Here is a 14,005-nt window from a genome sequence, read left to right on the forward strand (position 1 = left end):
TGGGCACCCAAACTCACCAAAACAGAGAGCTGGCTAGGCAGTGGCACATGCTGCCCTCCCGGGCAGTGCTATGCCCATCAATGGAGTGCCCCCAGTCAGCACTGCCCCCAGCATGCCCACCCCAGCCAGTCCCTGGGCCAAAAGGGGAGAACATGCAGCTGAAATCTAGCAGGGAAAGGAGACTGAGAAGGGCACAAGGCCTTATCCCTGCACAAAGCATCCAGATGGAGCCCTAGGGCAGCCCCCTCCTCAGGGTAGGTCCAGGCCTGCAGCTGATGGGGCTTTTCCTTCACAGGGGTGAGGTGACATGGTCAGTGGCACCCAGGCGTGCCCCATGGGCTGGCTTGGAGCAGCCGAGCCAGGCTCCCCACCAGGCCCAAGGGTCTTGCTGGTGGTTTGCTCTAAGAGGGCTGGGACTGGGCCAGGGCACAAGGTGTTTTTGTGGCGGTTAGTGCAGGCAAAGGCGCGGTTCCCTGGGTTGTGTCTGGGAGGCTCGCTCGGGGGTACTCCCTTCTCCGGAGGAAACCCACAGCGGCGCCCCTGGGTGACGCCTCGTCCGGTTCTTAGCGGGCTCCTGGAGAGCAACGCCGGGGCTGGGAGGGCGGTGGCGGCTGGGACGGCAGGTCCCCAGCAGGGAACTCCCAGAGCCGCCTTTGGAAGCAGCTCATCCCCTCCCGCCAGGTAGGGACTGGGGGCTCCCGGCCTTTTCCAACTTCACACGCCAAGCAGGGCCCGGCCCCAAGAGCTCCCGCGTGCCCGGGAGACCGCAGCTCCAGCCTGGAGGGAGACACGCTGGCAAGGGGGCCTGCACGCCTGGAGCTGGGCTCAGCCCCCTCTCCCCGTGCCAGGCTGCGCTGCGCGGGGAGGCAGGCGGAGAAACCAGAGACGCTCCCTGGCCGCTCCCCAGGGCACTCCCCCGTCATTATGCAAAGCAGAGCGGCGAGGTGCACTGGGAGGCTATAAAAGGGGAGCGGCCGGGTCTGGGTGTTTACTCCGCTTAGGCTGAGCCGGTTGCTGCACCGGGCCGGCTGCGCTGCGCTCCCACGCGCCGGGCCCCCGGGCTGCGCTCTGCACCGGGCCGGCTGCGCTGCGCTCCCACGCGCCGGGCCCCCGGGCTGCGCTCTGCACCGGGCCGGCTGCGCTGCGCTCCCACGCGCCGGGCCCCCGGGCTGCGCTCTGCGCCGGGCCCCCGGGCTGCGCTCTGCGCCGGGCCCCCGGGCTGCGCTCCCGGGCACCATGCGGCTGGCGGGGGCAGCCCTGATGCTGTGCGCGGCGGCGTGGCTGGGCCCCCGGGCGGGCGGCTTCCCGGCCGGCAGCAAGGAGAGGAAGGTGCAGTTCGCCTCCTGGGACGAGGTGAACGTGATCGCGCACGGGCTGCTGCAGCTGGGCCACGGGCTCAAGGAGCACGTGGACAAGACCAAGGGGCAGCTGCGGGAGCTGGGCGGCCGGCTGAGTGCCCACAACGGCTCGCTGGGGCTGCTGCTGCGCCAGACCCGCGAGGCGCAGGAGCAGGGCGGGCAGCTGCGGGCCGCCGTGCGGGAGCTGCAGGGCAAGGACCAGGAGCTCTTCAGCCTCTCCGAGGCGCTGCGCGAGAAGCTGCAGCAAATGGCCGGGGACAAGGCGGAGATCCAGGACCGGCTGGAGCAGCTCGAGGGCAAGATCCGGCAGGTGCTGCAGGGGCGGCCCTCGGAGAACCAGAGTGCCACGGAGCTGGGCACGCTGCAGGTGAGTGCGCCCCTGCCCGGGGGTCCCCCGCGCTCCCTGCCCCTGCCCGGGGGTCCCCCGCGCTCCCTGCCCCTGCCCGGGGGTCCCCCGCGCTCCCTGCCCCTGCCCGGGGGTCCCCCGCGCTCCCTGCCCCTGCCCGGGGGTCCCCCGCGCTCCCTGCCCCTGCCCGGGGGTCCCCCGCGCTCCCTGCCCCTGCCCGGGGGTCCCCCGCGCTCCCTGCCCCTGCCCGGGGGTCCCCCGCGCTCCCTGCCCCTGCCCGGGGGTGCGTACACGTGCCGGGCCGCTCGCCGCTCTCCCAGGGACAGCGGTCTGGGTGAGCCCCCGACCCGGCGAGGCTGGCTGTCGCTCCCTTCTCGCCGACGCCTTGACCTCTCCTGGGGGCTGCTGCCGGGAAGGGGAGGCCGCTGGGGCCGGCTGGCTGCGCTGTCAACTGAGCGCTTCATGCGCTACGTGCCGGACGAGCCGCCAGAGGCAGAAAAACCAAAAGTAGCCTGGGGGATTCCCAGCCTTGATCTCGGAGCTGGGCAAACGTGGGGCAGAGCCGGGCCCGCCCGGCCGCCCCTCCCCAGAGCGACCCACGCCCGGCAGCGGGGACAGGGGTTTGCCAGCTCATCGTTTTCTTTGCATTTTAGTCCCTAATGGATGCTCAGAACAGGAGAATCGAGGCGCTTTTGCAGAAGGTCAAACAGCAGCAGTACAAGCTGGACAAGCAGAACCTGCAGATTAAAAGCCTGCAGAGCAAAGTAAGTTCCGCAGGGACTTTTCCTGAATGTTAGTAGCGGGTCAACTAGGGAGCAGAGACGGACACCAGCAAACGCTGGCCGCAGGCTGGGAGCCTCTTGAGAGTCTAATCTAACTTAATAATTCAGGACCCAGCCCAGGGGCTTCATCGCTGTCATGGGACGGTAGAAGGAATCGTTTAGCTTCACAGGGCTTTAAAAGGGCCTGCTGTGTTTGCACAAAATTCTGTGTGTGTCTGACCCAGAGGATCAAAGGCTAGAAGTGGGAACCTTTTATCCAAGCCCCCTCACCCTCTGAAACGGGGGAGGGGGTTCAGATAGATTGGACCTGGGCCTAGACCTGAGGTGCTCTGCTCTGCTACCTCTTACTTTGTTTGCAAAATAAACTCTTGGCTGACAAGGCTGTACAAAACCACAGGCGCTCCGAGCCCCAGACAGGTTGTATAATCTGCCCAGGTGAGTTCAGCCATCACTCGGGGCTGATCCTGGAGCAGGCAGGCAGTGTCACCACTAACTGCTCTGGGTTGCAGACCAGCTCACTTATGGATCAGTGTTTCAAGTCTGCTCCATAAAAGTCGCTAACTTGTCCATGCTTTTGGCACAGGTCAATCTGTTGATCCCTCTGCATCTTAAGGACAACAAAACTCAGAGTCTAAAGTGGAGGATAGACCTGAAGAAAAATATCAGACCCACCAACCAGAGCCAAAACACCAGTGTGGAACCTGCACAGCCACAGAGTGAGTATCTGTCACCTCCCTCCCACCCTGTGAGCAGAGTCGGCCTGTCAGCAGTTCCAGCTACAGCCCAGAAACAAAAGGTTCAATTGTCCTGATTCAGGATGTGAAATTGGCTTTCACGGGAGTTGAGTGGAACTGGAAGGATCTGCTGTGTGGTCAGGGTCTGGCATCCAGGATCTAGCAGGGATCCAAGGATCCAGTTGGGCAGGGATTTAAGGATTTTACAGGAGTCTTTCAGCCTCAGATGGAGAATGCCCATGGGAGGCAGATTAATTCTGCCTGAAGGCATGTAGCTAAATGGATGAAGTGGCTGAATGAGGCTGGCAGGCCAGGGTGGTAGCACTTGGTCATTGGGTTTGTGCAGAGGTATCTTGTTCTATCTGGGGGTTGAAATGCAACTGGGGAGTCTTCCCATATCCTGTATCCCTCAGTGTGGGGGTGGGGTTCATCTGCCACTAGCAAAGGACAGGAAATAGATGGGAAGCTGTGGTTCTATCTACCTGTGTCACTCTGGTATGCATCTGATGAAGTGAGCTGTAGCTCACGAAAGCTCATGCTCAAATAAATTGGTTAGTCTCTAAGGGGCCACAAGTACTCCTTTTCTTTTTGCGAATACAGACTAACACGGCTGTTACTCTGAACTCTGGGGTCTGAACACCTCACCATCCAACACCCCCATGAACAGGGAAGTGCTGAGGCTGTCTCCACTGCACAGAGGGGGAGTGAGGTGCAGGGAGCTGGAGGCTTACCTGGGAAGCCTGTGGCTGAGCAGGGTTTTGAATCCCAGTCCCAGATTAGTGCTCTGGACTGCTGGACAATTCCCCGCGTGCGCACATTCATTGGGCCTGTGACCTTTGGAGCAACCTCCTTCAGGCTGCACAAAGAGCCTGGCTCTGCTTCCATCACACTGCATACTCCTGCTGAATTCAGTGGAAGCAGGACCAAGGTGAGTGGCTTAGTGGCTTGTTGGGCCATGCACTGCAGGCTGTTCCCCGGACAGGAGCTCTGTGCAGACTAGGGAAATGACTAGGCTCTCCGGCTGGCTGCGTAAAGGGTCTGATCCAAATAAGAACGATCTAGAAGGCAAGTGGGTTTCCTCTGTCAAGCACAGGAGGGTCTCCAGGCAGAATGGCTTCAGAGGGGGGCTAGTTAGTTAGCATGTGGGAAGACTGAAAGCAGAAAGTGCTATTACCTGGTTGCTGCTGCCCCTGAAAGAGCAAAACACAGAGCCAGGGGCTAGGCAGAGAACAAAGAGCATAAGAGAGGAATGCAGACAGGGAGAGCCCAAAATATAGCATGCTGCATGTGGGGAACTTCCAGCCAGCTTTCAGTTGAGTTGGGTTAGCCATTGGTCACACTGGGTTCTTGGAACCAAAGTCCTCTATATTAGGACAATGAGGAGCAAACTAGAGCACCACATTCCTAAAAACCTTTCCCAAGTTCCCCTCTGCCCTTGCCTTACATGGCTGGCATGAGACTGGGCAGGGATGGTGTCCCTATCCTCTGTTTGCCAGAAGCTTGGAATGGGAGACGGGATGGATCACTTGATTGACTGTTCTGTTCATACCTGGCATTGGCCACTGTCGGAAGACAGGGTACTGGGCTGGATGGACCTTTGGTCTGACTCAGTATGGCCGTTTGTATGCTCTTACGAGGGCAGCATCTCCCCTAACCCTGTCTCTACGCTGGGGCATACTGACTATTATAGGCTGTGGCAAAGACTGGTCAGCAGGACCAACAGTTACAGAACCTTGGGTCTCTTTCACTGTGGAGCAGGCCATGCTTATTCTGTTGATGGCAATGGTGGTTCCACTCAGGACAAGGTTCCCCTTTTAGGCCAAACCTTGAGCTCCTCTTCATTTGTCTGATCACTTTTGTTGACTGGAAACTGCAATTAAAATTTTGCCGTGATCAGCAAGGAGAAAGCCTTCCGGCAAGTGCTGGCCCCAGTGTCCTCCCTGGGCTGTTGGTTCCCTTCATTCCTAGCAGCCATCACTCCAAAGGTTGGTTCCCAGAACTGCTCCCTGCGTATAGAGAGCCCGTCCCCCAGTGCTGCACTGGGGGTCGTGTGGGCAATGAGCCCCCTAAGCAACTTCAGAATGGCCCTTTTATTTACATCCAGTGAACACAAGTTAACAGACTCCATGGCACTCGGTCAACTGTGCAAAAGTTGAAAGTTTGAAACAACCTCAAGAGCAAGAGGTTTAATCACTTGCAAAAGGCGGATCATGTCTTCAGACGCTGCATACGCTCTCCTCCCTGGCAGCTCGCCAAGTAGGCAAAAGTTAAACCCTAGTCTCCCAACAGTGCTGGGATTCCAAAATAATTTGGTTGGGGAAGGTGGGGTGGGGAAAGCAAAGCAAACAGTTCCTACTGGGAGTAAAAGAAACACTTGAACAACTGAGCCTGGAATGCAATCCTGTGTTCAAGGAACAGTGTTTACTCTCTGCTTGACGCGCGTTCCATAAATACATGGCCATCCAAGGAGTAATTCTGCTGGGCTTTGTTGTTTTAACGTTCCTTTATGGGTTTATTTTTTTTAAATAAACACTTCACTCTTCATTTTTACGAGCCTGTGGGCTCAGGCTCTTCCACTGGGGATTTAAAGCTTCACAACTAACAATGCTAAAAACTAAAGTCAGAACTACGACTTCTAAAGCAAAATGAGCTGAGGTTATGGAGCCAGCTGCACCTCACTTAGTTAGGAATGTAGCTGCTGCAGTAGGGGAACAAAGCAGCAGCTGAGCAGAGTGGTATATCTGGCAAAGCCCAGCAACAAGGTAACTGTTCAACAGGAGCTGCTCAAAGATTCTTGGCCCCAGCAAACAACAATCTCTCTGGGGCAGTGTGGTGTGATCTGCCTGACTTATGGATTGGCAAGAGATCCAGGCATCATTCCTGCAGATAGTTAGGTCAGATTAGAGAGGGAAGCAGTGAGTAGTCCTGAGAAAATGCGGCATGTGATTTCTTCTAGCCCCTGGGTCTACGTCCTAGACTGGGAGGCAAGTCCACCCTGCCGTAATTTCTGCTGACTCACCTGTGTTTGGCCCTGTGTGAGACACGCATCCGCCACTCTGCTGGTCAGAAGCTTTAGGATGACTGGTCAGTGCCTGCATCCAGCCCCATGACAAACTAAAGTAATGGATAAGACTAAGAACCCCAGCCCCTTCCTCAGCCCTCTCTCCAGATCCGGTTTGCTTGGCACAGCAGAGTGAGCTGGGGCAGGATCTGGGATGAAGGTTTGGTGCTATTTGTCACAACCCTGACATGACTAAACAGCCCCTCTGGTAGCAGGGTGACCAGACAGAAGTATGAAAACCAGGACGGGGGTGGGGGGAAATAGGAGCCTATATAGGAAAAACACCCAAAAATCGGGACTGTCCCTATAAAATCGGGACATCTGGTCACCCTATCTGGTAGCTCGCCTCTGGACTGGCCTGGTCCAGCCTGGTCTTGTCTATGAATGACTTGGTGGGACCTGGCACTGATGGCCCAGCCCAAGTGCTGATGCTAATCCGAGAGGCCGGTGCATGACGGCCAGCGTTCGGCCGCCTGTTTGAACGCTGGCGTCTGTGCAGGCTTGCGTGGGGAGAGGTTACCCTGCTGTGCCTCCTTGGTGAATGGTGATTTCAGCTGTCAACCCACCACCTCGCCTCTGCTCAGGGCATCTGGTTTCATGGTGTTATGGGGGAGGGAGGAGGAGTAACCTGCCCAAAGAGTCAACTAGGTGAAAGTTCAGACCTTAGCAAGAAAATAGCTATTATGACAGTCGGGTGCGACCCACGTGGGTTGGGGGAGGGGGGAGCATGGCTGATCAGAAAGGCAGCACGGTGATTGGCTGGAAGGAAATTGGGTGAAAGTTAACAGTCCTTTCTAACCGTCCCTCCCCCTTCCCCCGGAGCAGGCTTGCTTCATTGTTTTGGGAAGAAACCCCTCCCCCAGCACGTTCCCAGGCTGGGCTAACCTTTCCCCTACTTCAGACTCAGATGCTGATGTCAGAGCAGGGGGGCGGGTGCAAGGAGGCTGCGGGGAGCCCTTATCCCGGCATCTGCCTTTCGCAGAGAGCGGTATTTAAAGCCTGGACAGGGGTTTCCATCCCTGTAGCATCTTGGTGTCACTTGCTTTATATTAAAAACAACAACCCCACAGTGTGACCCCACTGGGTGGGGTGCTCGGTGGAGTTTGGGAGGGGCTCTTTTGTCTGCTGGCCTGGGCACATGGAGAGTGGCTGGCACCAAGTGCTGCTTCTTGCACTTCCCATTGGACCTGCTGCCCAGACACTAAGGTGGGAGAGGCCTTAGCAATACTCTTTGTAGCATTCAGCGTGAGCTCTGACAGCAAGAGCCCTGGGCTCAGGGCCAGCACAGGGAGCAAATGGACATTCGGGGGGGGGGGGGAAGATTCCTGAAAATCTCACTCCTGTGAGGGCAGCAACAGAACCTTCTCAGCAGTACCCCAAGAGATGGGAATGGAAAGAGGACCCCCACGTCCCACCCAACCCCCAGCGTTGGGGGAGTGGGGGGAGAGCACCATCCTTCCTTCCCAGCTGGGGGACAGCCCCGTCCTGCTTACCTCCCTTCCACAGCAGCTGGGAGGGGGTGATTGGCTGGGGCTGTGCTAAATGACAGACCTAAAAGTGGCAATTCTTCAACAAAAAAACTTCAAAAACAGACTCCAAGGAGAGACTGCTGAATTGGAATTAATTTGCCAACTGGATACAATTAACTTAGGCTTGAATAAAGACTGGGAGTGGATGTGTCATTACACAAAGTAAAACTATTTCCCTTAAAAATAAAAGGAGGACTTGTGGCATCTTAGAGACTAACCAATAAGCTTTCGTGAGCTACAGCTCACTTCCCCTTGTTTATTTCCCCTGCTCCTGTTCTTGTCAACTGCTGGAAATGGCCCACCTTGATTATCACTACAAAAGGTCCCCCCCTCCTGCTGGTAATAGCTCACCTTTCCTCATCACTCTCGGTACAGTGTGTATGGTCACACCCATTGTTTCATGTTCTCTGTGTATATAAAATCTCCCCACTGTATTTTCCACTGAATGCATCCGATGAAGTGAGCTGTAGCTCACGGAAGCTTATGCTCTAATAAGTTTGTTAGTCTCTAAGGTGCCACAAGTCCTCCTTTTCTTTTTATGGATACAGACTAACATGGCTGCTATTCTGAAACCTGTCTAAATGGGGGTGTGAGGCTGAAGTGAGGGTTTGCTGAGAGTATGCTCCCTTGCAGTCCCTCCGTTTCCAGAGCCCTCTGCACCAAACCCGACAGATAGCTCCAGCATGGGCTGGAGCACAGTGGAGCCAGTTCAGCGCCCAGTCCAGTGCCACTCCTGGGGCCTTCTGAGCTGGAGCCTAGAGAGTTCTCTGAGCCCTCAGTGCAAGGCTAGCTTCTCTCTGGAACCCCAATAGCTGTGTGAAGTGCTGCTCATCCCCCACCAGAGCTCAGCTACTTTGTATGATGCAAGACGTACTGTACATTGCTTTACAGTAAAACCCCTCCAGGCCTGGGAGCTCAGTGCTGAGAACAAAGTTCCTGCGCTCCCCAGTGGAGGAACAAGGCAAAGGAAGTGGGGGAAAGTTCATGTTTACACTCACATCCCTGCAGTTCCTCTTGAACTTGTGCTTATGGCAGCTGCACAAGAATCCAAGCTCCAGTTCGCCAAACCCAAAGGAGGGGGCTGTCTTCATTTAGACATATTTTTTTTGTCCCTCAGCTCAAGGGAACAAAGACAATATGTTTCAAAGCTGAATGCAAAGGGCACTGTCCCAGCTTCCCCCAGGCAGCTACATTAGGAACAGACCTCACTTTGTTTGGGGAGGTGCTAGGAAAGGGGCTCTTGCCACCTGTTGCAGGCAGACAAAGAGCTGTTTGATTTTGTGGCTGTTCCTTGATGCTCTGCAAAGCTGGGTAAAGTCCCTGCATGTCCTGACACCTTCCTGTCCTTTCGACTCAGGTTTTATAACTGGATTCTTCTTAGGCCTGTTGATTGCTCCCAGTGGACTTTTACCAGTTCTGTTGAAATGGTGATTTGCTGGCAGTTACAGTAAAGCCGAGGCCAAAGTCCAGGCATCTGGGGAGAGGAGGAGCAGAACTTCTCTTTGTTTACAATTAGTCTTGCTGATGCTTTGCAGGGAACAGTCAGAGCCTCTGGCCAGTGGCCTTAGTGGCAGCTGTCGGTTGGTGACTTCCCACGGGCCCTGGCAGGGCAGCCCTCTCCGTGTCTGAGCCAGTCCTGGCCTGCAACTGGGAGTCCCACCAGGGTTGTGCCTGGTCCCACACTTCCCCCTATTCATTGCTTATGGGGGCATTGGTCTTATGAGGGGCTCTGGGCAAAAGGGTCACTGTATGCTCATGGTCTCTGCTCCACACCTGCTGTTGTGTCAGTCAACAAGCCATGCACTAGGCCATCCGGCAGCACGTCTTCCTAATGCTGTGCGTAGCTGGCATGACTACAGTCCCATCTGAGAGCTAGATGGAACTTGCAAGCAGTTTGTGCATTAGTGGTAGTCTGGGTGAGTTAGAACAATATTCTGCAGCTATTGCCCTCTGCAAGGGTGGGGTGGGGGGGAAAGGAGCATTACCCCTTCCTACGATCTACCCTCATTAGAGATAATGTCCGGAAGCCGCACCATGCTGCTACCTGTTTGCCCCTGGTCTGCAGACTCTGCATAGCTCATGTGACCTGTCTCACCAGCTCCTCCTCCTGGGTTACACACTTGGCCCTGTTCTCTGGTTGGCTGTAGGTGTCTATTTACCTGGGCTCTTTGAGTCCTGTAGTAACTTCTGTACAAAATGAAACAAGCCCAAGGGCCTGGAGATAAATGCCTTGGAAAATTTTAGGGCTTCATTTTTTATTACTTCTTTTATTGCTGTAGTACCGAAAAGCCCTAATCATGGACCAGACCCCATTGTGCTAGGTGCTGTACAAACCATCTCTAGCTGTAGCATTCAAAGTGGTGATTAAGCTGGGCTCATTTGTAGAAGTGTGTAGCTGCTAGGATTGTGGTGTGAACAAAACTGTTTGAGAGCAGCATGCTGAGACAGCTTCTTCTAAATTCCCCCTCTGTCTTTTTGCAGAGCTCCCGCTGGATTGCCAGCAGCTCTTCCTGGCAGGGGAGAGAAGCAGTGGTGTGTTTCAGATCCAGCCCTTTGGATCTCAGCCTTTCAAAGTCTACTGTGACATGACTGCTGGTAAGTGAGGGGAGCACCCTGGGCCATTCTGGGTTCTGCAAACTGTTCTTGGAAATAACAGAACTGAAATAAATGAACAATCTCTTCCATCCGCAGAAGGTGGCTGGACGGTGATTCAGAGGCGTCTGGATGGCTCCATGGACTTCGACCAGCTTTGGGAAGCCTACAGGAATGGCTTTGGAGACCTTAGCGGTAAGCAGATGATGGAAGACTTTTATTCTTTTTATTTTAGCTTTTCCAGATCAGCAAGCAAATTCCATGCCCACGCTACCCCGCCCTCCCAGAGATGGACCAAAGATCTTCACCCAGCAGAATACCCAGCTGGACGAGTGGGCACAGCTGGCTGAGAAGGGATTGAGGAAGTTGGGCCAAAATTGGAGGATTGGGTCAAAAGAAATCTGATGAGGTTCAACAAGGACAAGTGCAGAGTCCTGCACTTAGGACGGAAGAATCCAATGCACCGCTACAGACTAGGAACCGAATGGCTAGGCAGCCTAGGGGTTACAGTGGACGAGAAGCTGGATATGAGTCAACAGTGTGCCCTTGTTGCCAAGAAAGCCAATGGCATTTTGGGATGTATATGTAGGGGCATTGCCAGCAGATCGAGGGACGTGATCGTTCCCCTCTATTCGACATTGGTGAGGCCTCATCTGGAGAACTGTGTCCAGTTTTGGGCCCCACACTACAAGAAGGATATGGAAAAATTGGAAAGAGTCCAGCGAAGGGCAACAAAAATGATTAGGGGACTGGAACACATGACTTATGAGGAGAGGCTGAGGGAACTGGGATTGTTTAGTCTGCAGAAGAGAAGAATGAGGGGGGATTTGATAGCTGCTTTCAACTACCTGAAAGGGGGTTCCAAAGAGGATGGATCTAGACTGTTCTCAGTGGGAGCTGATGACAGAACGAGGAGCAATGGTCTCAAGTTGCAGTGGGGGAAGTTTAGGTTGGATATTAGGAAAAACTTTTTCACTAGGAGGGTGGTGAAACACTGGAATGCGTTACCTAGGGAGGTGGTGGAATCTCCTTCCTTGGAAGTTTTTAAGATCAGGCTTGACAAAGCCCTGGCTGGGATGGTTTAGTTGGGGAAGGTCCTGCTTTGAGCAGGGGGTTGGACTAGAACCTCCTGAGGTCCCTTCCAACCCTGATAGTCTATGAAGTTCACCACACAAGGGTGCATGCACCCACTGACCTCCTAGGCACATTGTGGACACCAGAGAATCTGGAGTGATTCTAGCGCTGCATGCTAACATCTTCCTTGATTTGCATAGCGCTTGTGTGTGATGCCAACTCATGCAAAGTTCCTTGTTTCAGGTGATTTCTGGTTGGGCCTGGAGAAAATATACCACATTGTCCAAGAGGGAAGGTACAATCTTTCAATTGAGCTGCAAGACTGGGAAGGAAACTCTCAGCTTATTCAGTTCCTATTCAGCCTGGGTGGAGAGAACACCGCCTACACACTCAGTCTCCTTGGACCTGTGTCAGGAGAGCTGGAAAATGCTCTTGGGGACTTCAGACAGCTGCCCTTCTCCACTCGAGATCAGGACAATGATTTCAAAGCTGACACTAATTGTGCCAAGCACCTGTCAGGTTAGTACTGGCAAAGGCAAGGTGCTATGTTCCTAAGCAAGAGTCTTTTGTGGGGGGGGGATAGCTCAGTGGTTTGAGCAGTGGCCTGTTAAAGTCAGGGTTGTGAGTTCAATCCTTGAGGGGGCCATTTAGGGATCTGGGGCCGAAAAAGGAGGGTGGGGGGGACAGTACTTGGTCTGGCCCTGCTTTGAGCAGGGGTTGGACTAGATGACCTCCTGAGGTCCCTTCCAACCTTGATATTCTATGATTCTTTCTCTTGGTGGGTAGGTCTTCCTCCATCTGCCCCAAGCTGCTTGAAGCCTAGCTCTCCTTTTCCAGTGTAAGACCCTCCTTGTTTCGGCGCAATGTGAACTGAACTCTGCTTTCGACAGCTTGGGGCAGATGGCACTGGTGAGAAACGGCCATTTGGGTATTTTGACTCTGACCTTGTCGCCTGCCTCGCCATCCTCCTCCTCCATGGGGATGGGACCATGAGCTCCACAGAGGGAGCTGGGCGAGCAACTCTAATCAAACCTGAAACCAGGTGACGTTCTCATGGTTCCAGGTTCTGTTACAAAGTCATAACTTGGCCCAGCTTGTTCCCAGTGACTCAAACTATCCAAGCAAAGGAGGAGGCCAGTTCGTGGACTTAACACGCGAATTCACCTATGTCTGAATGTTTGGCTTGTTTGAACTTTAACCTGAATACAGATGAAACAGACGACCCGTGTGAACCAAAACGGTGGCATTTCCCACAAGGCTAGCTCTGCTAGCGGTGTAACGCACCTACCCTATCCATCCAGGAGTCTGCTCCTGTCTCCTGGGGCCACACCCCCCGCTCTCCCCCCGGTTACTTCCTGCACTCCCATCCCGACCCTTGCTCACCTCCGTTCCACCTATTCCCCTGAACACGCTGCCTCTCCCTCGCCTGAGAGGGATGGGGGAGAAGCAGAGCTGCCACGTGTTCAGGGGAGCGGGCGGAGCAGAGGTGAGCTAGGGCAGGGGGTTGGGGAGGGGGGAATGTGGCATGCCCGGGGGAGGAGGCGGGGCCAGGGATTTGGGGAAGGGGCGGAGCCAGGGGCGGGTGGACGCCAAAAAAAAGCTGGGGTGGCCAAAAATTTTTTTGCTTGGGGCCGCAAAAATCCTAGAATCGGCCCTGCCTGCACATACGCCCCCCTCCTCCCTCCATGCTGGGTGTCACTGGGCAAGTTGCTGCAATTCAGCCTGCATTCCCTAACTGCAAAACGGAACTAATAACGTGTCCTATTGCATCAATGGATCTGCCCTACCACCTAGGGCTCCGTATGACTGGTATGGGGCTATAAAGTATTTGCATTAATCTGGCCTCTTTGATGGCCATGCAGGCCTAGCTGCCTGCATGGCTTGATCTCCTTCAGACCTGGAAGTAGTGTTGGAGTTCCCGGGAGCATGGGACCCTCTGAAACACATGTCATGTACACACTTCAGGTCTCTTAACTTTCCAAAGCTCAGCAGGGGCAGACTGTGCTTCGAAGGGAGGGTGAAGCAATAGCTCTGAATCTGGGGTGATTTTCTTGTCCTGTTATGGGACTTTTTAGCTGTGAGAATTCCCATTGGCTGAAATCTGCCTCTTCCTTCCTTCTAGGAGGCTGGTGGTTCAGCACCTGTGGCCATGCTAACCTCAACGGAAAGTACTTCCGCTCCATCCCCCGCCAGAGGCATGAGCGGAAACAGGGCATCTTCTGGAAGACATGGAAAGGGAGGTATTACCCGCTGAAATCTACCACCCTGAAAATTCAACCCACAGAGCTGGAACAATCCTAACCTAACTGCCACTTGAAAGACTAAAAGGAGTGCAGATTTGCAGCTCTGTAACTTGGTGTTTACAGAAACCAGAAATGCAACCCTCAGTGACAGTTCAGAGAGGAACCTTTCCTCACATTAGCAGCTCTTTAGCTGGCAGAGTCTAGCATGGAGCAATGCAGCAACAGGCTCTTCCTGTAGGTATAACCACTTAGTGTTACCGGGGTCCAATGAACTCAAAGGATGGGA

The 14,005-nt window shown here is 54.7% G+C and overlaps 1 protein-coding gene across 1 annotated transcript; it reads left to right on the forward strand.

Moving 5' to 3' along the window:
* Positions 1-1,236: 1,236 nt before the first annotated feature.
* Positions 1,237-13,777, forward strand: ANGPTL4 (angiopoietin like 4). The gene is made up of 7 exons (XM_077805455.1): positions 1,237-1,725; positions 2,358-2,468; positions 3,070-3,202; positions 10,292-10,405; positions 10,502-10,597; positions 11,720-11,995; positions 13,599-13,777. Exons 1-7 carry the CDS (start codon positions 1,237-1,239, stop codon positions 13,775-13,777), a joined length of 1,398 nt encoding a protein of 465 aa, XP_077661581.1.
* Positions 13,778-14,005: the final 228 nt, after the last annotated feature.

Source organism: Eretmochelys imbricata, chromosome 25, assembly GCF_965152235.1.
Source record: "Eretmochelys imbricata isolate rEreImb1 chromosome 25, rEreImb1.hap1, whole genome shotgun sequence".
In the NCBI taxonomy this organism is placed as follows: domain Eukaryota; kingdom Metazoa; phylum Chordata; order Testudines; family Cheloniidae; genus Eretmochelys; species Eretmochelys imbricata.

Bases quoted from the DNA above. Each gene is read 5' to 3' on its own strand.
- ANGPTL4 (XM_077805455.1), top strand. From the start codon at position 1,237: ATGCGGCTGGCGGGGGCAGCCCTGATGCTGTGCGCGGCGGCGTGGCTG. The intron at 1,726-2,357 runs GTGAGTGCGCCC...TTTGCATTTTAG, and splicing joins CGGAGCTGGGCACGCTGCAG to TCCCTAATGGATGCTCAGAA. The intron at 10,598-11,719 runs GTAAGCAGATGA...TCCTTGTTTCAG, and splicing joins TGGCTTTGGAGACCTTAGCG to GTGATTTCTGGTTGGGCCTG.